Source organism: Rhopalosiphum padi, chromosome 3, assembly GCF_020882245.1.
Source record: "Rhopalosiphum padi isolate XX-2018 chromosome 3, ASM2088224v1, whole genome shotgun sequence".
Lineage (NCBI taxonomy): Eukaryota > Metazoa > Arthropoda > Insecta > Hemiptera > Aphididae > Rhopalosiphum > Rhopalosiphum padi.
The window spans coordinates 75,925,771-75,944,309 of record NC_083599.1 but is presented as its reverse complement, the minus strand read 5'-3'; the positions used below and the strand labels follow the sequence as shown (position 1 = coordinate 75,944,309).

General features: G+C 30.7%; 4 protein-coding genes across 4 annotated transcripts in view; 2 read left to right on the top strand and 2 right to left on the bottom strand.

Annotated features, from left to right (window-relative positions):
- Positions 1-15,260, bottom strand: part of LOC132927573 (uncharacterized) — a 47,481-nt gene extending 32,221 nt beyond the window's left edge. Inside the window, exons 1-4 of the mRNA XM_060992123.1 lie at positions 13,587-15,260; positions 10,568-10,612; positions 5,551-5,577; positions 3,471-3,500 (exon numbers count right to left, since the gene is read on the bottom strand). Of these exons, the coding sequence (XP_060848106.1) occupies positions 3,471-3,500; positions 5,551-5,577; positions 10,568-10,612; positions 13,587-13,626 (142 nt within the window). The 5' untranslated portion in view covers positions 13,627-15,260. The remainder of the gene's footprint in view (positions 1-3,470; positions 3,501-5,550; positions 5,578-10,567; positions 10,613-13,586) is intronic.
- LOC132923897 (tigger transposable element-derived protein 6-like) lies at positions 37-3,131 on the top strand. Its single transcript, XM_060987888.1, has 2 exons — positions 37-2,067; positions 3,097-3,131. The coding sequence occupies exons 1-2, from the start codon at positions 642-644 to the stop codon at positions 3,129-3,131; spliced, it is 1,461 nt and encodes a 486-aa protein (XP_060843871.1). The 5' UTR covers positions 37-641.
- LOC132923895 (transcription factor Adf-1-like) lies at positions 6,531-9,693 on the bottom strand. Its single transcript, XM_060987885.1, has 3 exons — positions 9,558-9,693; positions 7,486-8,053; positions 6,531-6,696 (listed from the first exon to the last, which is right to left on the bottom strand). Exons 1-3 carry the CDS (start codon positions 9,691-9,693, stop codon positions 6,531-6,533), a joined length of 870 nt encoding a protein of 289 aa, XP_060843868.1.
- On the top strand, positions 10,836-13,077 carry LOC132927459 (uncharacterized). Its single transcript, XM_060991997.1, has 2 exons — positions 10,836-12,840; positions 12,910-13,077. The coding sequence occupies exons 1-2, from the start codon at positions 11,347-11,349 to the stop codon at positions 12,916-12,918; spliced, it is 1,503 nt and encodes a 500-aa protein (XP_060847980.1). The 5' UTR covers positions 10,836-11,346; the 3' UTR covers positions 12,919-13,077.
- Positions 15,261-18,539: the final 3,279 nt, after the last annotated feature.

Here is an 18,539-nt window from a genome sequence, read left to right as displayed (position 1 = left end):
TCGATAATGGACAACGGTTTTCTACATAGCGGACAAATATACAAAAACCGGCACACGGTGCGTACAGCGGACGAACAGCTCGCAGCACTAGCGCAAAAGACGTTCGAATTTACGTTCGAAATCCAATAAATATAATTCACGGCGATCACGCACACAATATCAATATAAAAAAAACCACTGAGGTCATTGACGTGCGGCAATGACCAGGCGCGATAGAGTCGGGGGACCGGGGGTATCAGTGAATTTGCAAAACAAATATACAGTAGTCACTCGATAATTCGAACCTCGATAATTCGAAAAACTCCATAAATCGAACTAAACGCTAAGTCCCCTGAGAAAACCTCTATAATTAGAAAAAAATACATGTATTCCGGTCCCCTCGATAATTCGAAATGTCTGTCGGTGAGGCACACTCTACAATTCGAATTTTTTTTTCACGAATCTCTATAATTCGAATTTCTTTAAACACGATTATATGTACGTTCATATGTATAAGGATTATGATAGTTAAATATTATCGTAGTTTAATGTTATCGTATCTTACCTGCCTAATCTATACCAAAATAAACCTCTGCTATGGGTAAACCGTTATTGAAATTGAACAAACGTAATCAGTCGTAGCTAACGTAGTCAGTCGCAATATGGGTCCCGTAAAAGTGTACAAGTGTTTGTCGATAGCCGACAAACAAAAAGTGATCGCAGCAGTTGAAGCCGGTGAAAAAAAAAAAGATGTTGCTCTACGTTTTGGTATACCAGCTTCTACGCTTTCAACAATACTAAAACAAAAGGACCATCTTACAACATCAACACCTTATTCATCGCGGATCAGACAGAAAAAATGTGAGTACCCCGATCTGGAAGAATGTCTTATGGCTTGGTTTACTCAAAGTAGGCAAAATAATATTCCAATATCAGGACCTATTTTAAAAGAAAAATCTAAGTTGTTTGCTACCAACTTAGGTATCACAAATTTTCAAGCTAGTGAGGGTTGGTTAGAAAAATTTAAAAAACGTCATGATTTAACTTTCAAAAAAGTATGTGGAGAGAGTGCAAGTGTTGACCCGTGCATTTCACAAGATTGGAAAAATGAGTTAATCAATCTATTGGTTGATTATGATGCTAGGGATATTTTTAATGCCGATGAGACCGGACTTTTTTACAAATGTTTACCAGATCGCACTTTGACATTTAAAAACGAAAAATGTCATGGTGGTAAAAATAGTAAAGAACGGATAACAGTGATGTTAGCCGCGAACATGGATGGATCCCAGAAACTTAAGCCCTTAATGATCGGAAAATTTGCTAACCCACGCTGTTTCAAAAACGTAAAATCTTTCCCACTAATGTACCGGTCAAATAAAAAGGCGTGGATGACAGGTGTATTATTTACAGAGTGGTTGTCATGTATCGATGTAGATATGAAAAAGGCAAATCGAAAAATTTTGATGTTCGTTGACAACTGTACCGCACACAATAATATTCCTCATCTTGAAAATATAAAAATTCATTTTTTACCTCCCAACACTACATCAACTCTCCAACCACTAGACCAGGGAATAATAAAAAATTTTAAAACGATGTATCGGAAGGAAATTGTTCGAGAGGTGTTGGCGTGCATTGGTGAAGTTCCATGTAAAATTTCTATACTCACTGCTATGGAAATGGTACACAAAGCATGGGAAAATGTTAGTGCACAAACCATCGCGAATTGCTTCAGAACTTGTGGTTTTATTAAGGACGGACAGACAATTGGTGAAGGTATTCCTGTTCAATGTGAGGAAGTTGAAAGCACATGGAACAGACTAGAAGTTCCTGTATCATTTGAAGAATTTGTTCACTTTGACGATAATGTCGCAACTGCTGGTACTTTTACTGACGAGGAAATTATTCAATCTACTTTAGCCAATCAGCACAATTCTGACAATGATGACGAGGAAGAGGAGGCGGAGGCGGAGGCTCCTGTCATATCGTTAAAAGAAGCAAAATTTTTTATGTCAGGATTACGTAAATTTTTTGAGCAATCTGAAATGGACGAAAAAAGATGCGATACAATTTTCAATGCTATCAGTAAGTTAGACAATGCTATGGACCAGATTGTGACCAACAATTGTTCACAAAAAAAAATAACAGATTTCTTTAAAATGTAATAATATTAAAAATAAATGTAAAATATAATAATATGTATGTATAATAAATAAATATCTATTAATAGTTTTAAAATATACACTGTAATAATATTTATAATAAGTAAATGTAAAAATAAACGTAATACATACATACATTATCTACAATTTTCCACCTCTCTTTAATTCGAATTAATTTTTAAAATTTAAACTCGGTAAATCGAAAACCTCTATAAATCGAATTTTTAACTCGGTCCCCTGAATTTCGAATTATCGAGTGACTACTGTAAATAAGAATAACAAATGTTATGCAACGAACCAACGACCGACGGCGATATCTGATATAGATAATATAATATTAATAATTGGCCGCGGTATCGTTGCACATATATATGACACATAATATACAAATATGAAAATAGGTATACAAGAAAAATTATTTTGCTGTGTACAAGATATAATAATAATGATAATAATAATGAAATGCTTAGCTTTTCATATAACTACGTTTTATATAAATACATTTTTTTTTTATAGGTACCTACATATAAACTAACCTCTGCGTTAAATAAAAAAAAACATCTTTTATATTTGCATGCTTAACTACCTATTATAGATGTGCCTACATTTATAGCTGCTTTTTCGAAGTCAATATGAAAACTGTTTTTTTTTCCTTGCATTTTATTCATTTGCTTTTTTTCCCTAACCCCGTCCGGTATATCTACACGGATACGCTAATATTATGTTATCAGCAAAGGTGCCGACTACAGCTTCAAAAGTAAAAAATCTAAAATAACAATTATATTAAATTACTGTTGACGTACACGTCACTATACACGAATCTTAGATATAATATTATTATATACATTATAATATAATTATTATTTATTATTATACTATAACGATATATTATAAAAAAATATTAGATTTAAACAGTATTATCGTGCTGATATGAATATGATTACATATTTAGGTATTTTACACCTGGTGAACTTCGTACACAATTAGTATAAATTTTCACATCAGTTATTTTATCATTTAATCATATTATTATTATTATTATCGTAGTAAATACTTATAAACAAAGAAAACATTATTATAATAATGTTATTATTACCAACTTTGATAATGTATTAATACAATTAGTGTTTTTTTATTTGAACGTGCATAGTTCAAGGGAGTACTTAGGTATATCTAATTTCGGTTTAACTGTTGTGGTCGTACGTAACGTGAATTTATAATTCTAGAAACTAAATACACTTATATTTATAGGTATAAAATAAATAAAAAATTTCTTTATATTCTGGATTTTTTATAAATTATGTAATAAATAAAATAGATACTCACGAATATGGATATTATAAATTAAAGTTTTTCCTGTAAGCAAAAGCTATCATTTAATCATATTTAAACACATTACTTTCTTTTTTTGTATTTCTATATTATACCTTTACAAGGTAACATTAATTTAATATATTGTTCGATACCTAGTACCTACTCCCTTTAAGCAAAGCTTGGGATGGGAGCATAGACGCAATTTTAATTTTAAATTTGGGGGAAGGGTTATTATAATTTGCATATATGTACTGTGTATATACTCTCAGAGAGCAAAGTAGAAGGGGATATATACAAACTATTTTGGGGGCTTACCCCCCAACCCAAGCGACCAATTGCGCTTATGGATGGGAGCAGGGAGTTAACAATTTTTTTTGTTTCATAACTTATTAATCAAGAAATTAATGAATATTTGAAACTTTTGTCCTTTGTTATTGATTTTGTTTTTCCCAACAATACTCTCGTCAATTTTGATCTAGAACAAAATATGGACGCGGCCGTTTGGACGCAAATTCATTTAAATGCAGCTGTTTGGGCGCGAAGACAAAATTATAATTATTCAATTTTTTACTTTTACTTATACCTATGATAATAATATAGCAATATACATTTATAATATGTAACCTAACAATAATAAAAAAATAGTTATATTACACATATACATAAATTAAAAACATTGCTATAAAATATAATAATTTAAAATTTAATAGTTACTACTTATACATAAATATTTTTGACTATCCCTCTCAAAAATAATAAAATTCCACTTGGTTTATAATTTTTAACAATTTTTAAAATTCGTCTAGTAAGCATTCGGATAATAATTCCGTTCCTAAATTAATATCCTTGTAAAGTTGTTCGCTGTGCTCGGTACTACTTTCGATACGCGACTAATATTGTTAATCAAATATTGTCATTTGTCATACGTACAAAATAAAATAAAAGATAATGCTATAGTCGCGATTGAGTACGATAATACAATTGTCAATTTGAGCGCTAACGATGAATAAAAACACATAATATTTATTTACGGAACGAGTCACACTACCCCGTTTTCGCCGCGTTACGACGCTGGTCGCCGCTCCAAATGTCGCGGTTTGTCTGTTAAACCGCGTCCAATATTTTTAACCGCTTGTGATTATAACGTTTTGTTTTAAATAGTATCTACCACACTTCAGCGGTAAAGACGCGCGGTAGAAGAATTTTTAATTTTCTACATTTCTTTTAATTCATAAAAATTAATGTATTCGATAAACATGAAGACACGAGTGTTTATTGGAAATAAGTTACAATGATTATACAGACAGGCATGCAAAATTGAGAACATGGAATGATATTGGATGTGATTTATTTGATGAATGAGAAAGCTATGAGAATGAAAAAAGAATAAAAAGTAAGTACATTTTTTAAATTAATTAGTAATATTAAAGACACGATTATGACTTTTATTTTTAAACAATCAAGTATTAATTACTAGGGTAATAAGACGTATATTATAATATATTAAATTTAAACAATAGTTAATACCAAAATACTGTATGTCTATATGACAGATAAATAATATATGTAAAATTGTAATTTTAAGTATCATAATTATAGTGATAATGTAATAATTTCAATAGTTTAGTAAGAAAATCTCAATTAAAAGGGTACCGACCTAGCGCCCATAAAATAGTCTGCAAAATATTCGCATACTTGTGTAACTTCCAGATGAGCCAGACCTAACCTAACCTAACCGTCATTTCCAAAGTCCTCCGTGACATTAGAAAGAGTATCTTCAAATGTTTAATCATCGTACATAATTGTGAAGAATGCAACAAGCTTTTATTATGTCATAGACGTGTATAAATTCGTTTAGTTATGTATAAGCAAATACTAAAATATTGAAGCGAAAATTTTTAGAGTCTCTTTAAAAACTGGGAAATTTTGTTAATTGTAACTTTTGGCTCTTCCGTCACAAAAATTGGCTGATCCCTGCCCTAGTCTAAACGTAACAACTAAATCCTTGTTACACCGATAATTATATTGTATACAAATATAAATAATATTTATTTTTAAAATAAATTCAATAAAAGTTTAATTTTGTACTCACTAAATATCGTATAGTGATCTTCTTTTGCTGTCCATAATTAATATTAAATCATTATACAATTATATAAAACTATCTATAAAATGTAATTCATGCTATAATATTTTACTCAAAGAATTCATTAAGTTAATGACATTAACCATCATAAAAAAATCACTAATAATTATTGGTTAATATATTGAATCAAATTTCGTATATTGACTTTGAGAAGATAACCTTGATAGTTGGAATTATTAGTTTTTTCTATTTAGTAAATAACTTAATCTATTTTAAAATTTGAAATTTTCAATATTTTTCTAGTAAAATACTCTAGATTCGTAAAAAATCAATCTATTTTAATCAAAAACTGTTGGATACACATTTTAATATTTTAATTTGGTGTGGCGACATGTCCTGCGTCGTAAAGTTGCCACCCTGGCTATGTACAGCAGACACAGCTCCGTGTAAACTTTGTCCCTCCGGAGCGGGACCGTACCACCACGGTCTAGCCGATAACCGCTGATGCTGCCGTCCCCACCACCGTGTCCTTTGTCTTTTACTGTCCGTCTAGCGGAGCAGTCTTTTTTTTTCGTTGGTCATCGCAAAACCGTTGCGCCATCGCCGTATTCCGCCCTTTGTTTTACGCGCATCCGAGCTTTCGCGCTCATCGTCGTGCCGCACACGTCCCGTTATTTGTATTTTGTTCCGGCTTTTGCGTCAAACAAATAACCCCTTTCGCTTCGTGCCATCGCCCGTCCGAGTGCTCGCAGTGTGACCGAAGCAGATCGCAACAAGTGCTTCCGTTTGTTCTTGAAGTGCGAACACGGTTGATTATTGTTTTCGCTGTATTATACTATTAACACCGGAATACAGTCAATCGCAATTCAACTCCGTAAATCTTGTGTCCGCGATAAAAGGTTTGTTGTATATATACCGTCACAATGGCGTCATTTGGGGGGGGGGGCAACTAGGGTATTTGCCCTAGTCTAAAATTTACATCAACCTTAAAGGTCGGGACACACATGCCCGCAACGTACCCGCACCGTGTGTCGGCCGAGTGTTGATCGATGCACGGTTCGTCGTTCACGAACACACACTTGTCCGTAGCTCGTCCGTGCCGCCCATGCCGTTTTCCTACTAGCTTCAGCTGTTTCAGTTTGTTTCAGTATTTTACCAAGGGAGGACGCGAGAACTATGTTTAAAAGTTTTAAAAACAGTGAGTTAGCAATTATAGCGCTTGCGTTAGAAGAAGAAGACGAGAAATGGAGAAGTGAACATAAAAGGAAGAAAAAAATGTGGATACACAATGCATGGAAGTCAAGAACCATTGAGGGGGAATTTTTCACGTTGTTACCTCATCTAATGGATGATGAAACAAAGTTTTATGAGTATTTTAGAATGACCCAAACAACATTTTACGATCTTTTAATGGAGCTAGAAGAGAGGTTGAAAAAACAAGACACTTTTTGGAGGCTATCAATAACACCAAAACAACGTTTGGCTGTATTATTAAGGTAAATTTATATTATATATATATTGCGTATATAATATATTATATTAGTTTGTATTTATTTTAAAAAAGATTTTTTACTTAAACAAAAATACATAAATATTATTTTACTTAAAATTGTTTATTACTTAGTATTATTTTGATTAAAAAGTTAGTTCTACTCAAGCCTGTCCAGTTCAAACATCCCACTGTTAAAGTCGGATACTTGTGTATTCATACTTGCAACCGAATGAGGCGATGGATATGGTGTTGAGGTTGTTGAGTCAAACTGTGATGATGATGCTGTTGGAGATAGTTCATGTGTATGGTTTGGATTGATTGGAATACGTACATTTTGCTCATTGCTGTACATAAGCTGCTTCATCTCAAATTCCTGTGTTATAGAAAAAATAGCACTTTTAGCTTGATTTTGTAGTATAGGATTAAGTGCCTTAAGTGTAGGAGCTATTCCACTCAAAAAAGCATCAATTGGATGCTTAACTGTAGATTCGACTTCTTTTTTAGATTTTTTATTTTCTTCTTCCTTCTCAGCTAACATAAATGCCATTAGCTGGCTTGCTGGAGAATCTATAGATTTTCCTTCATGAATCATTTTTCGTTTGAGTGGAGGTCTAAATGCATTTTTCTTCACAGATGAACTAGATGCTTTGGCTAAAGTTTCTGTTGTAGATCTAAGAGTATCGTCTACAGAATCAGTGAAATTATTTTGAATTTCAGTTATTGATTTATTGCTTCTGTCTCTGTCATTCTGTGGCTTACATGTTTGTCCACTGAATTCTTCCGGAGCTTCACTATTAGTAATTTCCATTTCATTATTTTGATCCTCTTCAAAATTATCCACGTTGGATAATGTGTCGCGTTCTGAAATGTGTGGTAAAAGAAACTCAAGAATATCTTCATACTTATACTTTCGGTAATTCACTGCAGCCTGTCCAGATGCTGTCTTCCTTTTTTGTAGAGTTCTACGGAACTGATCTCTGACAGAAGACCGCTTTTTTTTACATTCTTCTATTCCACCTAAAACATTCAGTAATAGTTATTTTATTTTAAGATTATTTGATAAAAATGTATTTTTCAGGTTTCTTGCTACTGGAGATACTTTCAAGACTATTTCTTTTAACTACAGATTAGGAAAGTCAACAGTTGCTGCTATTGTTCATGATACCGGCAGAATAATTGTAGATGTTCTATTAATGAAAATGATGCCAGTACCAAACCAAGAAAAATGGAACGCTATAGCTACTGATTTTTGGGCTAGGTGGCAGTTTCCAAACTGTATCGGTGCTTTGGATGGTAAACACGTTGTAATACAAGCTCCAAAATTATCGGGATCTCTCTATTGGAACTACAAAAAAACGTATTCAATTGTGCTTCTTGCCCTGGTTGATCCTTGTTACAACTTTATTGTAGTTGATGTTGGTTCTTACGGGAAAAATTCTGATGGAGGAATTTTTTTGAATTCAAACTTTGGAAAAGCATTACAAAATGGCAAGCTCAATGTACCGGGAACAAAAAAAATCCCCCAAACTAATACTGAACTTCCAATGGTTATTGTAGCTGACAAAGCATTTCTACTCAAAACTTACATGATGAGACCCTATCCAGGAAAAGACCTGACGAATGAAAAAAGAATTTATAATTACCGTTTGAGCCGGGCGAGGAGGGTATCTGAAAATTGTTTTGGAATTTTGCAACAAAAATTTCGGATATTCACGAGAAGGCTTCAAGGGAATCCTGAAAACATAACAACCTTGGTGTTGGCCTCATGCGTTTTGTACAACTTTATCAGGAAAAATGAAGGCTGCAATGTTATTCAATACAACCAAATTCAAGAAAATGTCAACAACTCAGAAATGTTATCGAATCTACATCAGTTACCACACCAGCGTGGAAGATCTGCTGATGAAGCATTTGCTGTTCGAGAACAATTTAAAAATTTTCTTAATTCTGTAGAAGGTAGTGTAGAATGGCAAGAACATACATCACTAGCAATTTAATTTATAATTAATTTTAGAGTGTGCATTGCTATTGTTCAAATATTGATACTCTTATTTAAAATAGAGTAAATATAATTAACTGTTTTAAAAAATAATATTTAATTACGTATGTTTTTCTTTCTGTATTTTATATTTTTATGCACACTTTGATCTCCCTCCCTAAAAAAGATTTTTCTATTTATATTGAGAAAAGTGTATATTTATTAGGGCCTCAAGTCGTCTACAAAAAAAAATAGTTAGGACACTGACAATGCACAACATCAACGTTATCTACGGTGCGAGCGATTTATAAATAAATCTATTGATTACTTATGTATTAATGTAGGTACTATTAATAGTATAATAGATTTACCAAACTTAATAACAATAGATAACATCACATTAAAATATTAAATATTACATAATATTTAATAATAATATAATAATAATATTTATTACACGTGGTTACTAGTCATAAACTAATATAAAAAATATAAAAATACTAATATAAAAATGTACAGTAAAAATATTATGTAGAGACTTACCTTTGACTCCTAATGTTGTTGAGATATTAGTCCATACTCTATCTTTATACTCAGAATTTCGATATTTTTCGCTGGTTTGGTCGTAAAGGAACGGAAACTTTCGAACTTCTTCGATCAACTTTTCTACATCAACCATACTTGCTCCGTAAATACTAAATAGACTAAACTATATTATAAGCTTTGTTTACTGACTGCCGAATGCTGAGAGTGACGCCGAGCCCGCACCGTCAACGTCAATTAATTAAAATATTTTATCGTGTTCGGTCCTGTCTCGGTGCGGTAACAGCGCTCGGCCGTGATACGGTGATGTCTAAACTATTGTTATTTATACCATTGCACTATTCATTCACCGAGTGACGGTCAACACTCGGCCGACACACGGTGCGGGTACGTTGCGGGCATGTGTGTCCCGACCTTAAGTCAGCACATTTAAAAATTATAAGAAGTCTTATTTTTAACTACTAAAGGCCATTGTTGTAAATCATAAAATTGTATAATGGTATTTTATAAATAAAGATTTATTGTTAATTTTTTGTTGTATTTTTTAAAGAAGCATATTATATCAAGATGTTTAGTATTTACATCATGTGACTATAAATACAATTAACTACTTGTAAATCTGCAGTATTAAAAAGTACCTTTACCTATTTATTATTTATTTACACATTACTTAATTATTCTATGTTTGACAAAATTGTTTGAATTTAATACTTCAAAATCCTGTCTGTGACGTTCATATACCCGAAAATTTACCCCCTCACCAACTATGGCGCTATTCTATGTGAACTGTATGGAAAAAATGTTGAGTTGGCAAATCAGATTGTAGTTGTCCTAGTCAAACAAAAATTGAAATGACGCCACTGTATCGTCATAATATTATTTAGTAAGTTATGACATATTGACAAGATTAGATCGTTTGCAATTGTCTAGTTTAATACTATGATAACATTGTATAGTTAGAATGAAAAAATTTAATTGAAAAAGAAAATGTTGACTATGTATTTACTTACGTTTATGTAATATCAAGGCTTTAAAATAAGTTTTTTCGCTCTCAACTGTAGGATAAATAAAACAAGACTTTAAAGAAAATCAAACTAAAGTGTAGGATGATACTTGAAATATAATCTTGCTTTTAATGAAAATAAATTATTTTTGCTCAATTTAATAATTAATTACATAAGTCCCATGCAAACGAAATCATTTTAAAGAATTTTTCTTTGATTTTGTGCAATTATGGCTTATCTTTGTGATAGTTGTACGTTATCACTAGGGCTGGGATTTTGATGCAAAGGCATCTTTTTTTCTGGTGTTTTGAAACATTGGTCCGTAAGTATAAAATGTGTTTTGGGTGATACTGATTATTTTAAAGAATTTTTTATTTTGCATTTTTTGCATTTTTTGACAAAATTAACTCTTAAATGCATTTTTAGGACATTTTTTATGTTTTTAGTGCATTTTCTTGGTTTTTAGAGCATTTTTCATAATTTCTTCATAAAATGAACGAAAATTGTTGCGATTCACAAAAAACTTTCGGCAAACTGCTGACGGTACGCTAGGGTTTTCCCCGAAAATTATCACCGTTATATTATACCTATTATGAATTATTATTTTTATTACACCATACATACATACATAGGTACAAGTTATCGTCGATAACAATTTTATCATAGCTAGGCTTAGATAACTATTACTGAATTAGTAACCAATTAGTACGTCCGCCGTCGTAGTCTCGATAGCATTCGTTGTGTTTCGTCGTGTCGTGTTTTTTCGTGTGATTCATAAGTTCAATATGCCGAAAGTAAAAACGTCGAAATCAAATCGATTAACGAAATATGTAAATGAATTCGGTAAAGAATTTTTTTCTACAGACGGTGAAATATTATTTTGCAAAATATGTGAAATAAAAGTGGCTTCTGAAAAAAAATTTACCGTTGTACAACACATTTCCCGAGATAAACACGTTCAAGGATTACGTCGCCGAGAACTTAAATCGGACCAACAGGTATCCACAATGCAATTTATAAATGAAAATCAGCTATCTCCGTTTTCTTATGATTTGACTAATGCCTTTCTTTCGGCCAATATACCACTTAATAAACTTGAAAATCCAATATTAAAAGGTTTTTTAGAGAAGTATACCAATAAATCAATTCCTGATAGATCGTCAATTAGAAAAAATTATGTAAGTAAATGTTACAATAATACCATGAATAAAATAATTCAATATGCAGCAGATAAAAAAATTTGGGTTTCTTTGGACGAAACAACCGACGCAGAAGGACGTTTTGTTGCAAACTTCATCGTAGGTACGTTAGAAGTCGGTTGTCCTGGAAAAACATTTCTTTTAAACTGTGAGGTATTGGAAAAAGCGAACCATTCTACTGTTGCTAAAATGTTCAATAATTCTCTATCTTTATTGTGGCCTGGAGGTATTCAATATGACAACGTATTACTATTTGTAAGTGATGCAGCACCTTACATGGTGAAAGCTGGAAAGTCAATCCAGTCATTTTATTCAAAAATGATACATGTGACTTGTATTGCACATGCCCTGCATCGAGTCGCTGAAGAAATAAGAGGGAATTTTTCGAAAGTAGATAAATTAGTTTCAAATGGGAAAAAAATATTTTTGAAAGCACCTTCCCGCGTAGAGAAATTTAGAGAAATAGCAAAAGGTATACCTTTACCGCCGCAACCAGTTATAACTCGTTGGGGAACGTGGTTAAACGCTTCAATTTATTACTGCGAACATTTTGAATCTATCAAAGAAGTTGTCAATGCACTTGACAGTGAAGACGCTATTTCTATTAAAAAAGTGCAAACAGTAATTAAAAGTTCTAGCTTACACAGGAATTTAATTTATATAAAAGCGCATTTCGGTACATTGCCTGAATCGATTACTAAATTAGAAACTCGTGGACAGACTTTATCAGAATCTTTAAGAGTATTAGAAGATATAAGAGTTTTAATAAATGAAGCACCAAATGAAATTGGTACTGCAATAAATAAAAAAATGGAAAATGTTTTGAATAAAAATAAAGGGTTGAAAATACTACAAAATATTTCAAAAATTATAAATGGTGAAAAACCAGATGAAAACAACATACCGGAAGATATAACGACGGACGATATTTCACACTTTAAATATGCTCCAGTATCATCAGTCGAAGTCGAAAGAAGTTTTTCTACTTACAAAAGTATATTGTCCGACCAACGACGATCATTTTTATTTGAAAATATAAGACAGCATATCATTATTCAGTGCAATAGCGATTTTGTTCAGGTTAGTATTAATAACAACTAGCAAAAACAAATTAAAATGTTAAAATTTTTTTTTAAATTATTATTTTAGAATGAATGATTAAGAAAACAGAAGCATAAAAAAACTAAAGAAGCAACAACGTACAATAAACAAAAAAAAATACATTACTGTAGTATAATTTAAATTTTTTTCTAATTTTTAACCTATAATAAATATAATTTAAATGCATTTTTTTAGTGCATTTTTTGAGTTTTTTAAGTCATTTTTGCATTTTTTTAAGGGCATTTTTTGAGATTTTTTAGGGCATTAAAATCCCAGCCCTAGTTATCACTTTTCATTAATGCGTGTACCACTTGATCATTACTTTCATCAGCCAGATAAATTTCAATACGATACTTAGTATTTACAGATGTAATTTAATAAGTATAAATGAACATATTTATCTAGAACATTTGTCCAAATAATTTGAAACAATATTTGTTTTTTTTTTTTTTCGGAAGCAAAAATTTGTTATTACAAGACTCACACTTAAAATTTGAAACTTCATTTAAAAATAGAGCTAGATCATAATTTTTAACATGATAATTTTAAAAAATGTTCTTTATTTTTCTGAATAATGCTGTCGCTCTGTCAATTATGGACACCGTTATTGTAAGAAATCTATATCCCGAGAAACACTAACATATGTTTATTTTATTTTTGACCATAGAAAAATGAAAGTTCTGTATTTTTTTAGATAAGTAAAATAATTCATAAATTATATTTACCATGAGGATTTTCAAATTTAACTAAATACATAAAACACATTGAATGAAAATAATATTAACATAGGACAGGTATAATCTAACTTTTTTAAATTTATAAAAATTAAAATTAATAATATATAATTTGATTTAATCATGTACATTATATGTCTATTGAATAAAATTAAAATATTATTTATGTATTATATTTTTTACATTATACAGGTAATTTATTCATTGCTTATTGCTGAGTGGCTTGAGACGCTTCACTATTCGTGGAGCCCCAATGACAAACACTTTATATTTTAAGAAGGTCGCCAACCACGAACCGAGGCCCTATTGAGCCGGAATATTGTGGATTTATATATAAAAATGAGAAAATATAGGAGGAAATAATTCAAGACATTTTGTGGAGATATATAAAAGTTTAATTTTGTGCCGAGAAAGCCAAACGGCATAAAACTCGGACTTAAAGAAATTATTTGAATAATATTAGCGACATATACTGTTAATATAATAATAACAATAATATAATTTTATAGTATCTAAAAAAAAACCTCATGAGGGGGCCCCGACGCTCGTAGACGTCGAGGGTACACATTACTACCATAACTCATTATGTAAAATTTTTATTTTTATAAGATAGAAAGAATGTTGTACTCACATACCGGCCGGATATAAAAATACATATATTACTAACAAAACACAAACACCACGTCACTCATCGTTGTTGCCCACTCGGCATATCCGCCGGGGAAACGATCATGGGCGCTCTACTCCATAATGATGGTGTGGAAACCTATATTAGAAATTGAGGATCGTACTTGATGACCATCATGCGATTCTTTAGCTCTTCATTTCTACTAATGGTTGTGTAGATGGTAAGTCATCATTAGTTCTGCGCTCATATTCATTGGTTTCCTCATTCTTTTTGGAGTCAAATATTCGTCTTAGTACTTTCCTTTCAAATATTGCTAAATCAGTTTTTGTTGAAGGACATGCCACACATGCGTAAAACTTAATTTACTTAATAAATTGTTATTTTTGACTTTTTTTGAAAGGATTTTAGATTTAAAGAGCTATTTCATCATTCCAAAACATCTATTAGCTGCAGTTATTTTTCTTTGTACTTTATCATGTCTTTGATTGGTTGTGTCCAGTCCTACTCCTAGGTACTTAAGAGTGTCTACCATTTTAAATCTAATAATTTCTCCTACTACCAGTTTTGTTTGGTTGTGGAAACTAAATGTGCATTGTTTTAATTTCATTAATTATTAATCCCATACCTTAATTTTTCTCTATTAGGTTCAAAGTTATCGTTTTTATATTCAGCAAAAATTAAAATTTGAATTCTTGATTCATTCTTGCTTTTTTTCATTCTACATATGCAATTATAGTTATTTAAATATTTTCCTGAACTTAAACCCCTTATTAAGAACCGCTATTTCTTCATGCGAATGGTCTAAGGAATTTGCTAAATAAACCCTTTTAATCGGACTTTTTAACCAGCTCATATGCGAGGACACGCACACAAAAGGCAGGTGCCTTTTGGTAGCACTTTTTTATTACAATCTTAGGGCCGGTATTTCATATATGGCTTAAGCTATAGCTTTACTAAACTTAAGTGTAGTTCTTAAGTGCAGTTTAATTTGTATTCCGTGTATCAATTAGTTTAAGTGTTACCCTTAAAAAAGCTATACTTTTTCAATTTTCTTCCATGATTTTACATAGTTGTTACAAAAATAAATATTATCAAAATAGATTTTAAATAACTATTTGTATAAATATTATTTATATAACATTCATATTAATTTTTATCATTATTGTATAATATTACATTAAAAAACTAAAGTAGGTAATAGTTAAATTCCTGGAAATGTTCTAGGATTAATTATCGTGGTATAAAGTTTAATACTAGTAGTGAAAAGAATTTTTGAATGTACAAAGTTTCTTCGACTGGTAATTGACTCGCGTTCAAAAGTGATATCTGGTCCACGCGTTTAAATAGGTACTACGAATACGCAAACGATAAAGAATTAATTTCCCAGTCGTGGAATAATATTTTATAATTTTTTCTATCTAGTAATTTTCAAATTTTAATTAACCATTCAATCAATTTTATTCAAATAATGGCTAAAATGATTCCTAAAATAATATGAAAATAAAATAATAACTGTTTAATATAATATATGTAATTATTTATTTCATTTTAATTTTTTTAAATATGTAGAATGAAATTTTGAAAAAGAGAAGTTCAAACTTCACACATACTGAAGTTGATTTATTACAATCGCTTGTGACCAAGTATTGGGACCAATTAGAAAGTAAAAAGTCTAATACTCAAACTTGGAAACAAAAAAATGCATGCTGGGAAAAGTTAAGATATACCTAAATAAATTTTCCTTTCTATTAAGTTTTTAATTTCGATTAATTTTAGCATACCTGTTGGTAAGAGATTGCATTTTATCCACAATTAATGCCAATATTACATTCACAACACGTTTTGATAGACGAAACCGATTATAAAATTCAATCTCATCCCAAGTAGGTACTGAAATGATCTAATCGGTTTCTATAAATTCGCTTTTTCTTGGGCAATTCAATAGTTCAATAAAGTTAACAATGTCTTCATCGTCACTTGACAGTGATGAATCCGATAGGTATGTAAAGTATAATTTCATTCATTTTCAAAATTAAAACATACAAATACAACACAATTTAATTAATTTAACTTGAATAGCTACAAAGTATAGGTTTGAAACAATTTTTACTTATAAAATCACACAACACAATGATTATCATTGAGAAAATAAAACATAAATGACAGATAAACTTCACATTAGCTATGGTTTAGTTTAAGTAAAGCTTTTAGCACGTTAAGTGTTACTTAAGTGTTAAAAGTATAATGAAATTCGAATATATTATAGCTTAGCTTATGGTTAAGTTATAGCTTAAGTCGAATATGAAATACCAGCGCTTAATCTTTCATGTTAAATGGATATAATTTTGTTTCGTTATTTTTATTTGCTGCTAAGTGCGCGTCCATACTGTGTTCGATTTTAGCGCGGATCTTACTACATATTCTAGAGTCAGGGCCGGGCAGTATTTTCGATACAAGTATCTAAGATACGTATCTTAGATACAATTGTATCTTGTATCTCGTATCACGATACATTTTTAGTCATTGTATCGAGAATTCATAAAATAATTTTATTGAAAAATACTCGATACTTTGAAAAATTAATTTTATGAATTATATAAAGGGATAGCGCATCAACCTGTCTTAATCTAGTTTCTAAGTAAATTTCGTTCGACATTTATTTGTTGTATCTTACATATTTTTGAATTTATAGTGCAGATTCTTATTAAAAATAAATATTTACTCCAGAATTTGAAATATTATCAACACAGATGTTAGCGACGCGTCAATGATCCACTATCGCTGTTGTCTAATCGCCGCGTGACAACACCTTTCCTAATCTCATCTCCTGTCTCCCCCGCACACCGCTCAGTCCTTTTTGTTTAATTGTTTAATTATTATAATATTGTAACTGTTTATATTTATTCTCTATAATCAATTATTGGTTGGCCTTTTGACTCATATTTATTTTTTATTTATTTATTTATTCAAATATACGGACGTTACCTATTACAATTTCGAATATGTGCACATAAGATATTAACAAATTAGTAAACAAGAAAAAAAATATAACAAAAATTATACATAAAATTAATAGTATTTAAATGAATATAATAAGAAAACTATAAAGTGCATTAAGGTATATAATAAAGATAAGAGACAATAAGTTCTATAAATTCAAAGGGGTAAGTGTTACCGGCTACCACGAGGAGATTAGCAGGGGAATTTAAAATATAATTTTTATTTGAAAATTGAGGGTAAAATGGTTTTGGATCGCTGGTATTAAGGTTATTTATTTTAAAATTAATAAATGATAACAATTCCGGACAATCAATAAGGCCTAATAATAATTTATTAAGACATTTGGAAAGTAGAAGTATTCGACGTTCATTAAGTGGTAAAAGATATAGAAAATGTAATACGTTATTATAAGAACCACGGGGAGGCCTGTATATATTAAATTTAAAGGAAATTAAACGTAGAAAATTATTTTGAACAGATTCTAGGGAAGAATTTTGTTTTGAGGAATTATTTATCCAAATAAGAGGGCAGTATTCTAGATAGGAACGAACAAGGGAGCAATATAGAATTTTCAAGGGAATAGAATCTATGAATAAGCCACAGGTGCGCTTAATAAAACCCATGTTACGCATAGCCTTATTCTTTATCATTTCAGTGTTTGGGGAAAAATTTAATTTAGAGTCAAAAATAATGCTTAAATCCTTAGACTGAGATACAAACTCAATATTTGAAGCGGAAATAGAATAATTATAGTTAATTGGATTTTTTATTAGATAAAAGTGCATAAATTTACATTTATCAACGTTCAAAGATAAGTGATTCCTATTACACCATGAACGTAAGTTATTGATGTCAAATTGTAAATAAATCGCATCTTGTTCAATTTTAATTATTTTTATTAATTTAGCATCGTTAGCAAACATAATGATATTAGAATTGGTTATGACATTAGGGAGGTCATTAATAAAAATATTAAAAAGAAGTGTAGATAAGTGGTCACCTTGAGGAACGCCAGAAGGAACTGGGAAACACGTAAATTTAAAATCAAGGTATTTAACAATTTGAAATCGGTCTAAAAGAAAAGATTGAAACCAATTAAGAAGGAACCCAGAAAAACCAAATGATTGTAGTTTTTTAATAAGAATTAAATGATTAACTTGATCAAAGGCTTTGGAAAAATCAGTGTAGATTATATCAGTTTGTGCATTAGATTCAAACGAGTGAAGTATTATGTTTTTTGTTAGGGCCAAGTTATTGCAAGCAGAACGTTTTGGCATAAAACCAAAATATGCTTTATTACCAAACAAATCACAAAA

Coding starts and splice junctions, on each gene's coding strand:
- LOC132927459 (XM_060991997.1), top strand. CDS start 11,347: ATGCCGAAAGTAAAAACGTCGAAATCAAATCGATTAACGAAATATGTA.
- LOC132923897 (XM_060987888.1), top strand. CDS start 642: ATGGGTCCCGTAAAAGTGTACAAGTGTTTGTCGATAGCCGACAAACAA. Junction 2,068..3,096: donor TACAATTTTCAATGCTATCA/GTAAGTTAGACA, acceptor TTACATATTTAG/GTATTTTACACCTGGTGAAC.
- LOC132923895 (XM_060987885.1), bottom strand. CDS start 9,693: ATGGTTGATGTAGAAAAGTTGATCGAAGAAGTTCGAAAGTTTCCGTTC. Junction 8,054..9,557: donor AACAACATTAGGAGTCAAAG/GTAAGTCTCTAC, acceptor TGAATGTTTTAG/GTGGAATAGAAGAATGTAAA. Junction 6,697..7,485: donor ATTGATGCTTTTTTGAGTGG/AATAGCTCCTAC, acceptor CTCCCTTGGTAA/AATACTGAAACAAACTGAAA.